Raw genomic sequence first — 15,865 nt, forward strand, 5'->3', positions numbered from 1 at the left:
CTGCCTGTTGGAAGAGCATGTAACCAGGGTGGGAGGGGTCTTTGATGATGTTGGCTGCCTTTCTGAAACAATGAGAAGTGTCGGTGGAGTTAATGGATGGGAGGTTGGCTTGCGTGATGGACTGAGCTATGCCCACAACCCTCTAGTTTCTTACAGTCCTAGGCAGAGCAGTTACCATGTCCCAAGAGGTCTGTTACCATGCTGTACATCTCTATGACTCTTAGTCATGATGCATCCAGATTCAATGCTTTCTATGGTGCAACTGTAAAAGTTAGTGAGGGTCCTTATCACATAGAAAGCATTCTATCTGGATTCTATCTATTCATTCTAACGATTGATTATGCTTGACCAAATGTAGTTGTATTTATTGCTTCTGTTCAATAAACCTTCCTGTTTTCTCACAACAATGCCTCTTCTGTAGTTACCCCACAGTGGTTTATCCTCTATCACTAATTGCTAGACGGGTCACAGACAAAGCAAAGACCAAAGAATAAATAAAACGAAAATGGTGTAACTCTAAAACAAAAACAGCAATTGCTGGAGAAACTCTGCAGGTCTAGCAGCATCTATAGAGAGAAAGCAGAATAAACTTAATGAAATGAAACGTTAACTCTTCCTTCTCTCCATAGATGCTGTCAGACCTGCTGAGTTTCTCAAGCCGATTCTGTTAAAGACAAGGAGGATTAATTGGGAACAGCAAATTACCAGAATCCAGCCTCAGCAGGGACCAGATTCTGGTCGGGGTGACAAATACCACAAAATGCCATCCAGGATGATACCACACTGACCAGGAGGGGGTTGTGCTTCCCCTCCATTTATCTGGAGATGTTTAAAGTTCTTATTAACTGTTCTGTGTCCCTGTGCAGTATCCTGCAAGCTCTTAAATTGTTGTCTGAACATGATTTGCTTTGATTTATTCTACCTAAGTACAGAAAAAGCTTTGTTTTACGAGCAATGTAGGCAGATCATAGCAAACAAAGACATACAGGATACTTAGAGCAAGGCATACAACGTTATGGCTGCACAGGAGGTTCACAAAGAAAGATCAACAATTATTTGAAATTATTCATCAGTCTAATAACAACAGGGAAGAAGCTGTTCTTGAACCTGTTGGTGTGTGTGTTCAAGCTTCTGTATCTTCTGGACAGTCTATGGGTGAACTGAGGCTCTGTCAGTCACACTTTCACTTATGATCTGACGATTCAAGTCCACTCCACATAGCGATGGTTTCTCCAAAGGGGACCAGCTATTCCTCAGCTGGGTTGTTAGCATGTGATATTAAACCACATCTTGATTTGCAGGACTAATTGTGAATAGAACTTATGGAGTTACTGTTTTCTTTTTGAAATATCGACCTGTTTGGAACGACTTATAACACGCATCCAGAAATTATCGAATCCTGAAGTAGGACTTGAACCTGGACCTTAGAGAGGGGGCAGTGTCACTGGGTTGTGAGACCCTGGTGTACCGCTGAGCACATATCCAGACTGATGTTTCAGTGTTGCACTGCCTTTCTCTTGAGAATTCACTTGGAAGCCCAAACTCCTGTCTCCAGTGGATGTGAAAAGAGCCCACAAAATGACAGAGTGGGGAAGTTGTCCTTGTTATCTTGATCAATATCTATCCCTCAAGCAGCGTCACTAAATCAAATTATTTAATCTAGTGTAACCTTGAATGTCTATGCTGGCCATTCTATTATTGGGACATTCCCTTGCAAATGACAATAAAGAACCCATTATTTGTTCTTCCAGTCAAAATTGTAGTTCATGAAATTAATTTGAGGACACAGATCTTTGGAATGGTTTGTTTTTGTATCTGGCCAAGGTAGCTACTTAGAGAGGCAATCGTACAATTCAACAATGCCCCAATTATACAGAGTGTCTGGTTATATTTGCCTTTAGAATTACAACCATGAGAAAAGAAAGTCACACCTTTAACTTTTCACAACTCCCACTTGCAAAGTATCTGCGCGAAGCATCTTTGTAACACTCTGGTATGCAGTGAGATATAATTATGCCTTTAAGTGGCAGACGTAACAATGATGCAAGCAATTAAAGGATATTCCCTGTAACCAGGAAGGCAAAGCTGCCTTGCAATTAGAGTTACCAACTGCACGAAGATACCTCTAATTAACATGATCAGACACACATCTGGAGCAGGTGGAACTTGAACCTAGGCCTCAAACCTCAGGTGGGGACCCAACCACTGTTTCGCAGGAGGCCTTTTACTTAACAGAGTGGAAACACCATCAGCAACTGTGATAGGATTTGAACCTGCACACCCAGAGTATTGCGTTTGGGTAACCAGAGGAGTGGCATTGCCATTACACCATCATCTCTCACCTAAAGACACTCCCTCAGACCAACTGCACGTATTCCAGCTTTCAACACTCACCTGGTTGAGCAGCCTTTTTCCCCACCTTATATTTATAACCAAGAAACAAAAGCATTCAAGAAAGAAAGGAAAATGGAGACATAGAGATGTACAACACAGAGACAGATTTTTCAGTCCAACTCGTCCATTTGGACTAGGTATCCCGAAATAATCTAGTCCCATTTGCCAGCACTTGGCCCATAATCCCTCTAAACATTTCCTATTCATATACCCATCCAGATGTCTTTTAAATGTTGCAATTGTACCAGCCTCCACCACTTCCTCTGGCAGCTCATTCCATACGCACACCACGCTCAATGTGAAAAAGTTGCCCCATAGGTCTATTTTAAATCCCTCCCCTCTCATCTTAAAACTAAGCCCTCTGGTTTTCAGACTCTCCTACCATGGGAAAAACACCTTATCTATGTACCATATCCATGCCCCAATGCTCCTATATTTTACCTGCTTGGTTGTTTACAACAGTGTACAGATTACGTTTCCGTTCCTGGAGAGTCCAGGACATTGTCTATAAGGAGCTGAGAGGAAACCTAACCAACTCTGTATTATAACATGGGAGCTGGGACATCCGGCTGAAGTTCAAGGAATGGGACCTCGTCCATTTACTTGCCCTGTCCAGATACAACTTGACAGAACACCAGAATAGAACCATAGAAAATAGGAGCAGGAGTAGGCCATTTTGTCCTTTGAGTCTGCTATGCCTTTCAATATGATCCAGACTGAGCATCCAATTTGTATCCTGTTCCTGCTTTCTCCCCATACCCTTTGATCCCTTTAGCCTAAAGAACTACATAGATTTCCTTCTTGAAAATATTCAATGTTTTGACCTCAACTGTTCTCTGAGGCAGAGATTTCCACAGGCTCCCCACTCGCTAGGTGAAGAAAATTCTCTTCACCTCAGTCCACAATGGTCTACCCCAAATCCTTAAACTGTGACCTCTGTTTCTGGGCTCCCCTTTCAGGCGGAATGGAAGGAGGCCACATAGCAGGTGACATGGTGGCTCAGTAGTTAGCACTGCTGCCTCACAGCACCAGGGACCTGAGTTCGATCCCACCCTTGGGTGACTGTCTGTGTGGAGTTTGCACATTGTCCCCGTGTCTGTGTGGGTTTCCTCCGGGTGCTCCAGTTTCTTCCCACAGCCTAAAAATGTGCAGGTTAGCTGGATTGACCATGCTAAATTGCCTGTCGTGTGCAGGCTAAGTAGATTAGCTATGCAAAATGCAGAGTTACAGGGGTGGGGAGATTGGGTCTGGGTGGGACGCTATTTAGAAGGTCAGTACGGAATCGATGGGCCAAATGGCCTGCTTCCACACTGTGGGGATTCTAAGCCTGCTCCACCATTCAACTGGACTGTGCCTGATTTGTGACTCCATATGGTGTAGGTCTTTGTTCCACATCCTGCATGTTGTTCACAAATAGCAACAACAACTGACATTGGTGTAGCAGCTTCATCACAGTGAAATGACCCAAGATTTTTCATAGGAACATTGTGAGAGAAAGGTTGGCATCGAACCACACTCTGAGATATAAATGTGGACGACCAACAGTTTGTGGCTTTAAGGTGTGTCTTGAAGGAGGATGGAAAATGCTAGAAATGTGTAAAGCTTTTGGGAGGGGCAGTCCAGGGGTGGGGGCTGGGCAGCTGCTGTCACAGGAGCAGTTAAAATGGAGAATTCACAAGAGGCCAGAATTGGATGAGCAGAGATATCTTGGAGGGGACTGGGCAAAGTGTCTGTAGACATTTGGAGCAGCAAGGGAGTTGAACAGTTGAGAGAAAGGTTTGGTGGGTGTATATCCTGTTGGTATCTAATTGATGTAATTCATTGTGGGAGTAGGGAGAAGAGTGGCTTCTGCCTTTGTGTTGAAGACAGTGTGAGCTGGGACCCTGTATTCCATGAGTTTTGGATCCCAGAGTACTGCTATTGGCACCTGTGGCCTCTATGACCCTTGAACAACTGGTCTTGGAGAAATGCCAAGAAATGCCATTCTATTAATGTACTGTTGAATCCAAAGCCCACCCAACCCCATAGGGAGAGGAAAAGCTATAATTTTGGGCTCATGTTTCGTGTGCTCAATGAAATATTTTCCTCCTGTTCTGTTGCATATGAAGGTAGGGAGTCATGGTCATACAGTCGTACAGTTTGGAAACAGCCCCTTTGATCCAACCAGTCCATATCCCTCCAAACCTTTCCTGTACATATACTTATCCAAATGTCTTTTAAACATTGTAACTGTACCCACATCCACCACTTCCTCAGCAAGTTCATTCCACACACAGACCATTCTCTGTGTAAAAAAAGTTGCCTCTAATGTCTTTTTAAAATCTCTCTCCTCTCACCTTAAAAATGTGCCCCCCTCATCTTGAAATTTCCCAGCTTAGGGTAAAGACGACTGCCATCAACTCAATGTATACCCCTTTTTTTTATAATCTTCTATCAGGTTGCCTTTCATCCTCCTACGCTCCAGTGAAAAAGGCCCCAGCCTTTCCAGCCTTTCTTTATAACTTATTAATAGAGGGATTGGGTTCCGGAACCAGGAGATTATGCTGCAGCTGTACAAAGCTCTGGTATGGCTACACTTGGAGTATTGTGTACAGTTTTGGTCACTGCATTATAAGAAGGATGTGGAAGCTTTGGAAAGGGTGCAGAGGAGATTTACTAGGATGTTGCCCGGTATGGAAGGAATGTCTTACGAGGAAAGGCTGAGGGCCTTGAGGCTGTTCTCGTTAGAGAGAAGAAGGTTGAGAGGTGACTTAATAGAGACATACAATATAATCAGAGGGTTAGATAGGGTGGACAGGGAGAGCCTTTTTCCAAGTATGAGGATGGCAGACACGAGGGGACACAACTTTAAAGTAAGGGGAGGTAGGTATAAGACAGATGTCAGAGGTAGTTTCTTTACTCAGAGAGTAGTAAGGGTATGGAATGCTTTGCCTGCAACGTTTGTAGATTCGCCAAGTTTAAGTGCATTTAAGTCGTCATTGGACAGGCAAATGGAATAGTGTAGGTGGGATGGGCTTCAGATTAGTATGACAGGGCAGCGCAACATCGAGGGCTGAAGGGCCTGTACTGCACTGTAATGTTCTATGTTCAAACCCTCCAGACTAGTTCCATCGATCTCTGTCAATTTCTTCATGGGCTGGGGAGCGATGGGATCAATCATGGCTCACTGAGGTGGAGGGCGATGAGCTTATAGGATAGTTTGATTAGATTAAATGACTTAGTGTGGAAACAGGTACTTTGGCCCAATAAGTCCCTCCGAACAGCAACCCACCCCCCCTACATTTACCCCTTCACCTAACACTATGGGCAATTTAGCATGGCCAATTCACCTAACCTGCACATTTTTGGCCTGTGGGAAGAAACCGGAGCACCCGGAGGAAACCCATGCAGACACGGGGCGAATGTGCAAACTCAACAGAGACAGTTGCCTGAGGCGGGAATTGAACCCGGGTCTCTGACACTGTGAGGCAGCAGTGCTAACCACTGTGCCACTGTGCCGCCCAGTTCATGAGGCTCCAGTGGGTCAGCTGGCAAAAAGCTACCGTCAGACACTTTCAGTTGGAGGGTGGGAGGGATGAAGCTTTGGGACTTGCTGTGCTCCCTGCTGGGGTCAGGGTGAATATTCCTGTTCCACTTACTGTAAGTCAATGTGAAAGCTTCCAATCCTGATCCTTGCTCCTGCCCCAATTCCCCTGGTGCACTTGACATTACACGTACCTGGAGCAGCCTTGCGTTAAAATTGTAAATAACCAGATCTGAACGGTGCCCAGGGAATCTGTCCGTTAGATATTGATAAGGCCCTCAGCTGCCTGGAACAGACAGCCATGTTGATGATCACAAATAGACCGATTCAAAAGGGCGACAGATAAAAATCTGATGGCAAGGACCTGACCACCATTGTAACCATCTACAAGAACAGCTCCAGGAATGAGAACCTTCATTTCCGAGGGTAGGCTGAAGAAATTGAGGGTAGAATGAAGAAGTTGGAGAGAAGAATGCTGAGAGGAGATTTCATTGGGGTTTTCAAAATCACGAGCGGGATGGACGAAGCAGACAGGGAGATAGGAAAAGTAAAGAAAAACGAGAGGATATAGATTTAAAGTGTTGTGCAAATAAAGGAAGGGTGAGATGCGAGAAACTTTTTCATTCAGTGACTAATTAGAATGCATTGCCTGGAAACGTGGGAGGGACAGTACAAGGGAGGCAGTCAGAAGAGCATTGGATGACTATTTGGATAGCAATGGTGCACAAGTATATGGGGAATACATAGGAGAATAGCACTAGGGAATACAGCCACTGCAGGAACGATGGGCTGAATGGCCTCCTACTGCATCATGGTAATTCTGTGAGCCATTCCTACTATGTAGGAAATGTTAAAATCAGGCCTAAAGTGCACAAACTAAGAAATACATGCTTTAAGGTGTTGAAGCCTTTTCAGATGAGGTGACAATACATGTTCCCATTCAAAATGAGACCTAACCACCAATTCATGAGAGAGTGATGAGAATTTATATTCTTTTAAAAACCCTTTTGTGATAAATCCCCTTTCTCATTTAGCAAACACGCGAGTTCAAACACAAATCCTTTGGCTCTGTTGTGTTGTCTGAACATTTAGGAAAAGGCATTCAGGTGGAAGTCCTGCTCATTGTGAATGATCAGAGGCACGGAAAGGGCTACATGGTACAATTTCCCAATCGGCCTGACAACTTGGAAGACGCAGAAAGTCTTGTTCGACCAGTCCTGAAATAGAATAGCAGTCAGAAGGAAGCAAGGCATCCGATGTGAACGATTTGGCAACTCGCAGGTTCCAGTGTGTATTCTCATTTAGGTACTGAGTAACCCAGGTTCATGCCTTTGTCAAAAGTACACCTATTCTGAAACATCAATAAATGAAAATGAATCATTGAAAAGTGAGGTCAATGAAACGTCTCTGTTCACTCACGTTCCCAAACAGCCGCACCAACATTGATTATATCAGAGCGAAACATTTCTTGGCTCCACACAGGAGTGAATGATCAGACAGAAATTGATGCTGAGGAAATTTGCAGACAGCACTTTTAGTTCAAAGATGCAGGTTATAAGGAGCACCCTTGGGCCTACTAATTGAATGGGAGAAAGTGAGGTCTGCAGATGCTGGAGATCAGAGCTGAAAATGTGTTGCTGGAACAGCAAAGCAGGTCAGACAGCATCCAGGGAACAGGAGAATCGATGTTTCAGGCATAAGCCCTTCTTCAGGAATTCTTATCTTCACCATGGACATCCAGTCCCTGTACGCCTCCACTCCCCCATCACAAAGGACTCAAAGCCCTCCGCTTCTTCCTTTCCCGTCGTACCAACCAGTACCCTTCCACTGACACCCTCCTTCGACTGACTGAACTGGTCCTCACCCTGAACAACTTCTCCTTCCAATCCTCCCACTTCCTCCAAACGAAAGGAGTAGCCATAGGCACCCGCATGGGCCCCAGCTATGCCTGCCTCTTCGTAGGATATGTGGAACAGTCCATCTTCCGCAACGTTCCTGAAGAAGGGCTTATGCCCGAAACGTCGATTCTCCTGTTCCCTGGATGCTGTCTGACCTGCTGCGCTGTTCCAGCAACACATTTTCAGCCCTACTAATTGAATGGCATGATGGCCCAGTGGTTAGCACTGCTGCCTCACAATGCCAGGTACCTGGGTTTGATTCCTGTCTGTGTGGCATTTGCATGTTCTCCCTGTGTCTGCGTGGGTTTCCATGGGGTGCTCCGGTTTCCTTGCACAGTCCAAAGATGTGCAGGTCAGGTGGAATGGCTGTGCTAAATTGCTCATACTGCCCTGGGATGTGCAGGCTGTGAGTTAGCCATGGAAAAAAAACGGGGATATAGTGGGTGGGGTGCTATTTGGAGTGTTGGTGATACTCAATGGGCCAAATGGTCTTTTCCCACTCTCTTGAAAGGCACACTCAGTGCATGGTGCCCATTTCAGGTTCAAAAATGGACCTAAAAATAACTCCTACTTCCTAATAATTTCAGCCTTGATCTTTGAGAGACCATTCCTTTGGCTTTTGCAAAGGGGTTTTGAGTTAGCTAAGGCTGAGGCTTTCTACTGATCGTGGTGGTGGTAGAGGGGGTTTGGGGATGGGGGGATGGAATTTGATTCTTGATGTTGGTCGGAATTGCTGGGTTACTGTATCCACCATCAGTCGCTGTTTTGCAAAGGAAAAAGTTTCAAAACAAGAAGGAGTCTCATGGGTGATTCTCGTGGTGTTTCCGTTTAAACAGAGCCAATGCCTGAAGGGTGGGAACAAGCAGTGACACCTGAGGGAGAAATTTACTTCACCAACCACAAAACCAAGACAACCTCCTGGCTCGACCCAAGATTGGATCAACGCAGCAGTAAGAACCAATAAATCTACTAGCTGACACCTCCCCCCCCCCCCCTCCCCCACTCCCCATTTCCATCATCCCATGGCACATTCCTGTACGTGTGTACAGCTTTGCTAGGCTTGAACTGTTCCCACTTCTAGTTAGGTGAGAGATGACTGACTGTTTCAACTCTTTACCTTGATGAGCCAGTTTCTGTAACACCCTGTAAGTGGGTTCGGGATTAATGGCACAGTCCAGACATGGTTCGGAGCTCACTTTGCATTAGCACCCCTGACAATGCCTCTTAGACTTGGAGGGCACATTAATATGTGCCCTACCCTCCCCAAGGTGGATATGCTGAAATTTGAGCTGAATTCCAGCCAGTTGAGTGGCCTGGGCTTGTATCTACTCACAGCTGAACTGAGAAGTGGCCAGTTGCCCTTGACTCCTCAAGTTTTTGAAGCAGTAATCTCCTTCCATCCCATCTATTGGATCTGAACCCAAAATAAAAGGACAGTTCCCTGCCTAGTGCCTGCCCACACATTACAGTTCCCTTTCGCAACTATGACAATTTCCTTGTTGTTCAGTTTCAAATATCCAGTCAACCAGTTCCTCCTTGTATGAGCCAAAGTATTGCAATATCTACCAAAGTAAAATATTTATTGTTTTGCGCTAGCTTTCAGGCTAGAAGTTTGCAATCAGGCAGAAGGATGTGACTAATGTTACAATGAAAGTCTTGGAACTACTCTTTAAAGGATCTTCTGCAGAATGGTCATCAAATTTCTTGATGCTATAAAGGCAGATCTCTGTCTATTTCATGAGGTGCCTCATTGCTTCTGTACTTTTGAGTTTTGTGCTTTCAAATGAAAGGTCAGAGACCGGCCTTGCAGTAGATTTTCTGTATGCTAACTATGTCAAAGGAAGATATATGTCAGAAATGCTACGTAGCTTTTAGTTCATTATCAATTTTCTAACTCTCATTTTTCTATCCTTCCATGGCCTCGCCACTCCCATCCCACCCCCCAACATCTCCATAATCTCTTCCCAAACTCCCAATCATTCGAAAATTCTGTGCTCCTCAATTTATCACCCAACCAATGGTAGCCATGTCTCCAGCCACCTCGGCCCCAGACTCTCGGATACCTTCCACCAACCTCTCTTGCTCTCCATCCACCTTTAAGAATCTTAACCTAGCTCTTTAACGAAGGTCATATGACTTAATATCTCTTTTTTGATTCTGTGCCAGTTCTTGTCTGATTTAGGACTATATAACTTTAATTTGTTTTAAATGTGTTAAGGTGTTACACATACAAAGAGAAATATAACGGGCAAATGAATTAATGTAGGCTGTGTGACACTATCATTGTCAAAATTACCTTATGCTTCTTTTGTAACAGTGCTCTGTTTTTATGGTGTTCTCTGGTACAGGGATCCATCCCCTAATCCATTGGTCTAAGCCAATGCACTTGATGTTTATCGATACCGTAAATCATCCTTAGGTTCATTGAATTAATTCTGCACTTTGTTCTCCTACGTTGCTGAAAGGCAATAGAAAGTCAAAGCTTTTCTTCCTGCAATAATCAGGAGACAAGGAACCAGAAATGGAACAGCAATTAAGATAACAGGAGAAGAATGTACTGATTGGTTAGACTATAATTGGCATGGAGAAACAGCAGGAGCAGTATTCTTCTCAAACTTCATTCTTAAACCAAGGAGGTAGACTCTGCTTAGTCAGTGCATTGTTGCAGGAAAACAACAAAGATTGGCAATATCCAGCTCCCCTTTCTAAATGAGAAACACACAATGTGTGTGCAAATTTCATTTTTTGACATAAAACATGGCCCTGAGTGTCATTACGTGAAACGTTTAGCATATGCAAATACACCACACTCCGACCCCCTTGGTTTCTGGTGCAATTCTTAGTATAGCCTGGATTGATTAGTGAATGTTGTCCAATAGCAGAATCATATCTATTATTTGGCATAGTACTCTGTGGTTGAACATGATGGGCAGTGTACCTACTGCGCATAGTCAATAGGACCTGCTGTTTAATATGATCTGCCAGTCACTGGGACACCTACATATCTGGCATCACACTGGCACTGAAACTCATATCCCATTATTCGTTTGTGGGGCAGACAAAGTGTCTTTCTGGTTTGCCAGCAGCTAGCTTTCGGTGGAGGGAGCCATTTGTCGGTTTACTGCAAAGAAGCAGGTGCAACATAGAGTACCTTTTCACCCGTTAGAATATCTTGAGACACTTCCCTGGGTAACCTGAGGTGGATTGGGCACTGTTCAGGGCCAAAGATAGTGGCATGGGTGCTGTTCTCCACTAGCAGGATTATGCCTTCAAGCCATAAAGATGAACAATGTGATATATGATTTGCTGTGCCAGTGTGATGCCAGGCATGTAGCCCACTCACTGGTGGACAGTATCAAGCACGTGTCATTGACCATCCTCAGCAGGCAACGTGCCAATCATGATCAACCAGCTTGGGCTTGCAAACCCCAGAACACCATACCCAAATCAGGTGTGATTCGGCTATTGTTAACATTTGCTAAAAGCGCTGCACTGTGCTGAGAATTAGTCCAGAAACCAATTGATCAGTTTGGCCTGCAGTGGGGTGTATTTACATGTGGAAGTAGCTACAAACCTGAATGTTTAATGCTGTGTTTTTGGGAACCCCTTGCAACATTTTCATTTGGAAAAGGGGTCATGGAGACTGCAGTGGTTTAAAAATGCAATTCATCACCATTTTCTCCAGGGCAGCTGAGGGTGGCTTAGGCAGTGACACCCACACACCCCATGAATGAATATAAGAAAAATGACTCCATCACAATAGGGAAGCCTTGATTTTTGTCCCACTGTCCTTTTTCAGAAACAAGAGTGCTATCAACTGAGCTTTATATGGCATCTTGCTACCCAGCATTCCCTGCCCAAGTTTAGGATGCCAACTATATCGTGTGATAATACCTACAATCCAAGTTGAATCAGGTAACATTATGAGACCTCAGGATGTGAATACCAGGGTACGGAAGCATTCTTTAAACTCAGTTACACACTGGTCGCTTTTCATTAAGCCAGCTTTCTCAAAGCTAGACATGCTGAATCAAGTTGATCACAATCTGAGCATAACTTCGCGTGGAATTAAATATCTGGCATCAAAATGATCACAGATTGAATTTCCAGCCCAGCAGCTTTTCCTCAGGTTTTGAATCTGGGTGGGGAATGTGTGAGGGTAACTGCGTGTTAGCAGCAGGTTTCACAAGGTTAATGGATAGATGATCCAGCTCACCAAGGGGAAGCCAATTTTGTAAGAGGTTGGTCCCCTTTCTTGAAGAAAATATCCTTTGTAACAAGAAAGCTGGGCAAAGTGAAAGCATGACAGGAGAAGCAAACAAATCATTTGTTGAAAGCCCAATTAATGTGCTTCCAAACTCAGGGCCAAGCTGGTTGCACGTTGACATGAGGCATTTCACCACTGCTAACCCTTCACAGGTTAATAGATCGAAGGGGAGTGCGCAGTTAAATCCAAGAGTGTTCTGATCTTCTCACGAGTTGCATTTCTTTCCCCTTCACCCTCTTCACTAACTGAAACAAGACGCTCATTGTTGGCACAGCTAACGGACTAACTCCTGGATGTCGTGACTGAGTCAGAAAAGTGCTGGAAGCCAGTGCCAAGCATGTGTTTTCGATCAGGCAGCTAGTGCGGGCACCTGATGTTGATACCCCCCACCCCACCCCAGAGATGCATTTCACTCAGATGGGAGGGAGACACCAGAAACACCACCTCCACAATAATCAACATCAAGTGGGTCAGAGGTGCACACAGGGAGAGATTGCAACATTTGGCCTCTTGACTGAAGCCAAGTTTTACTGTATGATGCCTGTTCATTAGAAACAAAGATTTCCTAAAGTGTAGGAACAGTCTATTCAGCCCATGCACAAAACCAACAAAGAGCATCCTACTCAGACCCACACCCTATCAGAGCACTTTTGGATTTAACCGGACACTCCCCTTTGATCTATTAATCTGTGAAGCATTAGCAGTGATGAAATGCCTAATGTCAACGTGCAACCAGCTTGGCCCTGGGTTTGGAAGCACTTCCCATGGCTAACCCACCCATTCTGTAAATCCCTGGCCAATTTGGCATGGCCAATCCTCCTAACTTGCACATCCTTGGACTGTCGGAGGGAACTGGAGCACCCAGAGGAAGACTGCACAGACACAGAGAGAATGTACAAATGCCACCCAGGCAGTCGTCCAAGGCTGGAATCGAACCCAGGTCTCTGGCATTGTGAGGCAGCAGTGCTAACCCCTGAGCCAACATGCCATTTGCTTCATGGAGGAGAACGTGAGGGACTGCAGATGCTGGAGATCAGAGTCGAAGAATGTGGTGCTGGAAAAGCACAGCCGGTCAGGTAGCATCCGAGGAGCAGGAGATTCGATGTTTCGGGCATGAGACTCTTTCCTGATGAAGAGTTTATGCTTGAAATGTCGATTCTCCTGCTCCTCAGATGCTGCTTGACTGGCTGTGCTTTTCCAGCACCACAGTCTACAACGATTGCTATTCTCTTCATCCCTCTTGCTCTCTCATTACAGCCACATTGATCGATGGAGCTAGATTTAGGAATCAAAGGGTATGGAGAGCAAGCAGGAACAGTGCATTGAGTTGGATGATCAGTCGTGATCATATTGAACGGTAGACCATCAAAGGGCTGAATGGTGTATTCCTGTTCCTGTTTTCTGAGTTTTTATGTCTGTGATTTTATGAGGGATGCTTGATGCAAAGATTCTGCTCCTTTGTATGTTAAATCCACGTGGTTTCTTCAGGTTCTACACAGAATTTTGTTGACAGAAAATAAGCAATGAATTGTTCATTAAAATTGGTTTGTGGACATCTTTCTTCATGGAATTCTTCCAGTGGTAGTATTTCACCATTTTGCCTCTATTCAATCATGTCATGATCTCAGTCTTAACTCCAACTGCTTGGACTTGCCTGTGAAAAATCTACCAGTGCCAGTTATGATTCTTTCAATTGGACATCTTTCCATCCCCATCTCAGACACCTTGCTGGGGGATGAGTTCTGGGTTTCTGTGACTGCTTTATTTTGGGGGAAGAAAACTGTTCTTGACCTGAACGGCCCAACTTCACTCTCCTTTCTTAAAAAAAAACATTCATTTGTGAGATGTGGGCATCACTGGCTGGCCAGCATTTATTTCCCGCCCCTAGTTGCCCTTGAGAAGGTGGGGGTGAGCTGCCTTTGTCAAGCTGCTGCAGTCCACCTGCTGAGGGTTGACCTACAATGCTGTTAGGGAGGATATTCAGGATTTTGACCCAGTGACAGTGAAGGAATGGCGATATATTTCCAAGTCAGGATGGTGAGTGGCTGGGAGGGGAACTTGAAGGTGGTGGTGTTCCCATGTATATGCTACCAATTAATGAGCAAAATTAGGGCGCATGGTATTGGGGGCAATGTACTAATTTGGATTGAAAGTTGGTTGGTTGACAGGAAACAAAGATGTTAGGAGATTACAGGGTGACTTGCTTACTATGATCTGCCTGTACTGCTCACAAACAAAGCTTTTCACTGTGCTTAGGTCCATGTGACAATAAATCAAATCAAATCAATCAATCAATGATTTCCAGATTCTCACCACTCTCTGGATGTAAAAGCTTTTCCTCACATCTCCTTGAAACATAGAAAAGTACAGCACAGAACAGGTTCTTCGGCCCACGATGTTGTGTCGAGGATTAATCTTAATGTAAAATAAAATAATCTAACCTATGCACCCCTCAATTCACTGCTGTCCATGTGCACGTCCAGCAGTCGCTTAAATGTCCCTAAACATTCTACCCTTTAGCTTAAATCTATCCCCCCAGTCATTGATCCCTCCCACAAAGGGACAAGTTTATTCTTCTCTGACTACAATTATATACATCTCAATCATGTCCCCATCTCAACCTCTTCTGTTTGAAGGAAAGCAATCCCAGTCTATCCCATCTCTCGTTGTAACTGAGACTTCCCAACCTCATCCGAAAGGCGACACATGTACTGCATTGAAGGTGTCTCTGGCATGAAGCTGGAACCCTTCAGATAGTATGACAAGAGGATCACAAACTGAGCCACATTTGCCAGAGTAGATGGGAAGGAACCTTTCTCCTTGGTGGGGGGGAATCAATGACCCGGTGGGGGGGGGGGGGGCATAGATTTAAGGTAAAGGGCATCTGGATTCGAGGAAATGTTTTTCCAAGATGGTAGTGGGAATCAGGGAGTGTCTGCCTGTAAGGAAGGTAGAGGCAGAAACTGCTTGATAACATGGAAGAAGTATTTAAGGAAGCACTCATGATGCAAAGGCATATCAGGCCAAGAAGATGAGATTAGAATAGTCAGGTGGTTGTTTTTGACCAGTGCCAATTCAATGGGCTGATGGGCCTTTTTCCAGCCCTGGGGATCTCCACAACTCTGCTAAGTGTTGAATACAGTCACAAAAAAAGTCCTGTTACACTTTGTTAAAGAATTCACACAGAGGGCGTATGGAATGAGCTGCCAGAGGAAGTGATGGAGGCTGGTACAGTTACAGCATTTAAAAGGCATCTGGATGGGTACATGAATAGAAATGGTTTAGAGTGAAATGGGCCAAGTGCTGGCAAATGGGACTAGATTAGGTTAGGATATCTGGTCGGCACGGACGAGTTGGACTGAAGGATCTGTTTTCATGCTGTACATCTCTATGACTAGAAGCAGCATCATTTTAGTTAAAAGAAAAAGCTAAATATGGCATTTTGCATCAAGAGGCAAACTGGGAGGTGAATCTCTCAGGCACCTATGCCAACCTTTGAAGTTGGCTCCTTCCCTGACTCCCTAATGCCTGTGAAAGGGAGAGGGTACAGTCGGAAGTGACAGTACTTCTGTTGAATAAAGGGAACTATGGAGCTATGAGGGAGGAGCTGGCCAAAGTTCAGTGGTGCAATACCTTAGCAGGGATGACCGTGGAGGAACAATGGCGGATATTTCTGTGTATAATGCAGAAGTTGCAGGATCAGTTCATTCCTAAAAGGAAGAAAGATCCCAGGAGGAGGCATGGGCGGCCGTGGCTGACGAGGGAAATTAAGAAAAATATAAA

General features: G+C 44.7%; 1 protein-coding gene across 1 annotated transcript in view; it reads left to right on the plus strand.

Moving 5' to 3' along the window:
- The window catches only part of LOC122555664 (transcriptional coactivator YAP1-like), a 49,866-nt gene that overhangs the window by 20,365 nt on the left and 13,636 nt on the right, over nt 1-15,865 (plus strand). Inside the window, exon 3 of the mRNA XM_043701660.1 lies at nt 8,652-8,765. Coding sequence (XP_043557595.1) covers nt 8,652-8,765 — 114 coding nt within the window. The remainder of the gene's footprint in view (nt 1-8,651; nt 8,766-15,865) is intronic.

This window comes from Chiloscyllium plagiosum, chromosome 13, assembly GCF_004010195.1.
Source record: "Chiloscyllium plagiosum isolate BGI_BamShark_2017 chromosome 13, ASM401019v2, whole genome shotgun sequence".
NCBI lineage: Eukaryota > Metazoa > Chordata > Chondrichthyes > Orectolobiformes > Hemiscylliidae > Chiloscyllium > Chiloscyllium plagiosum.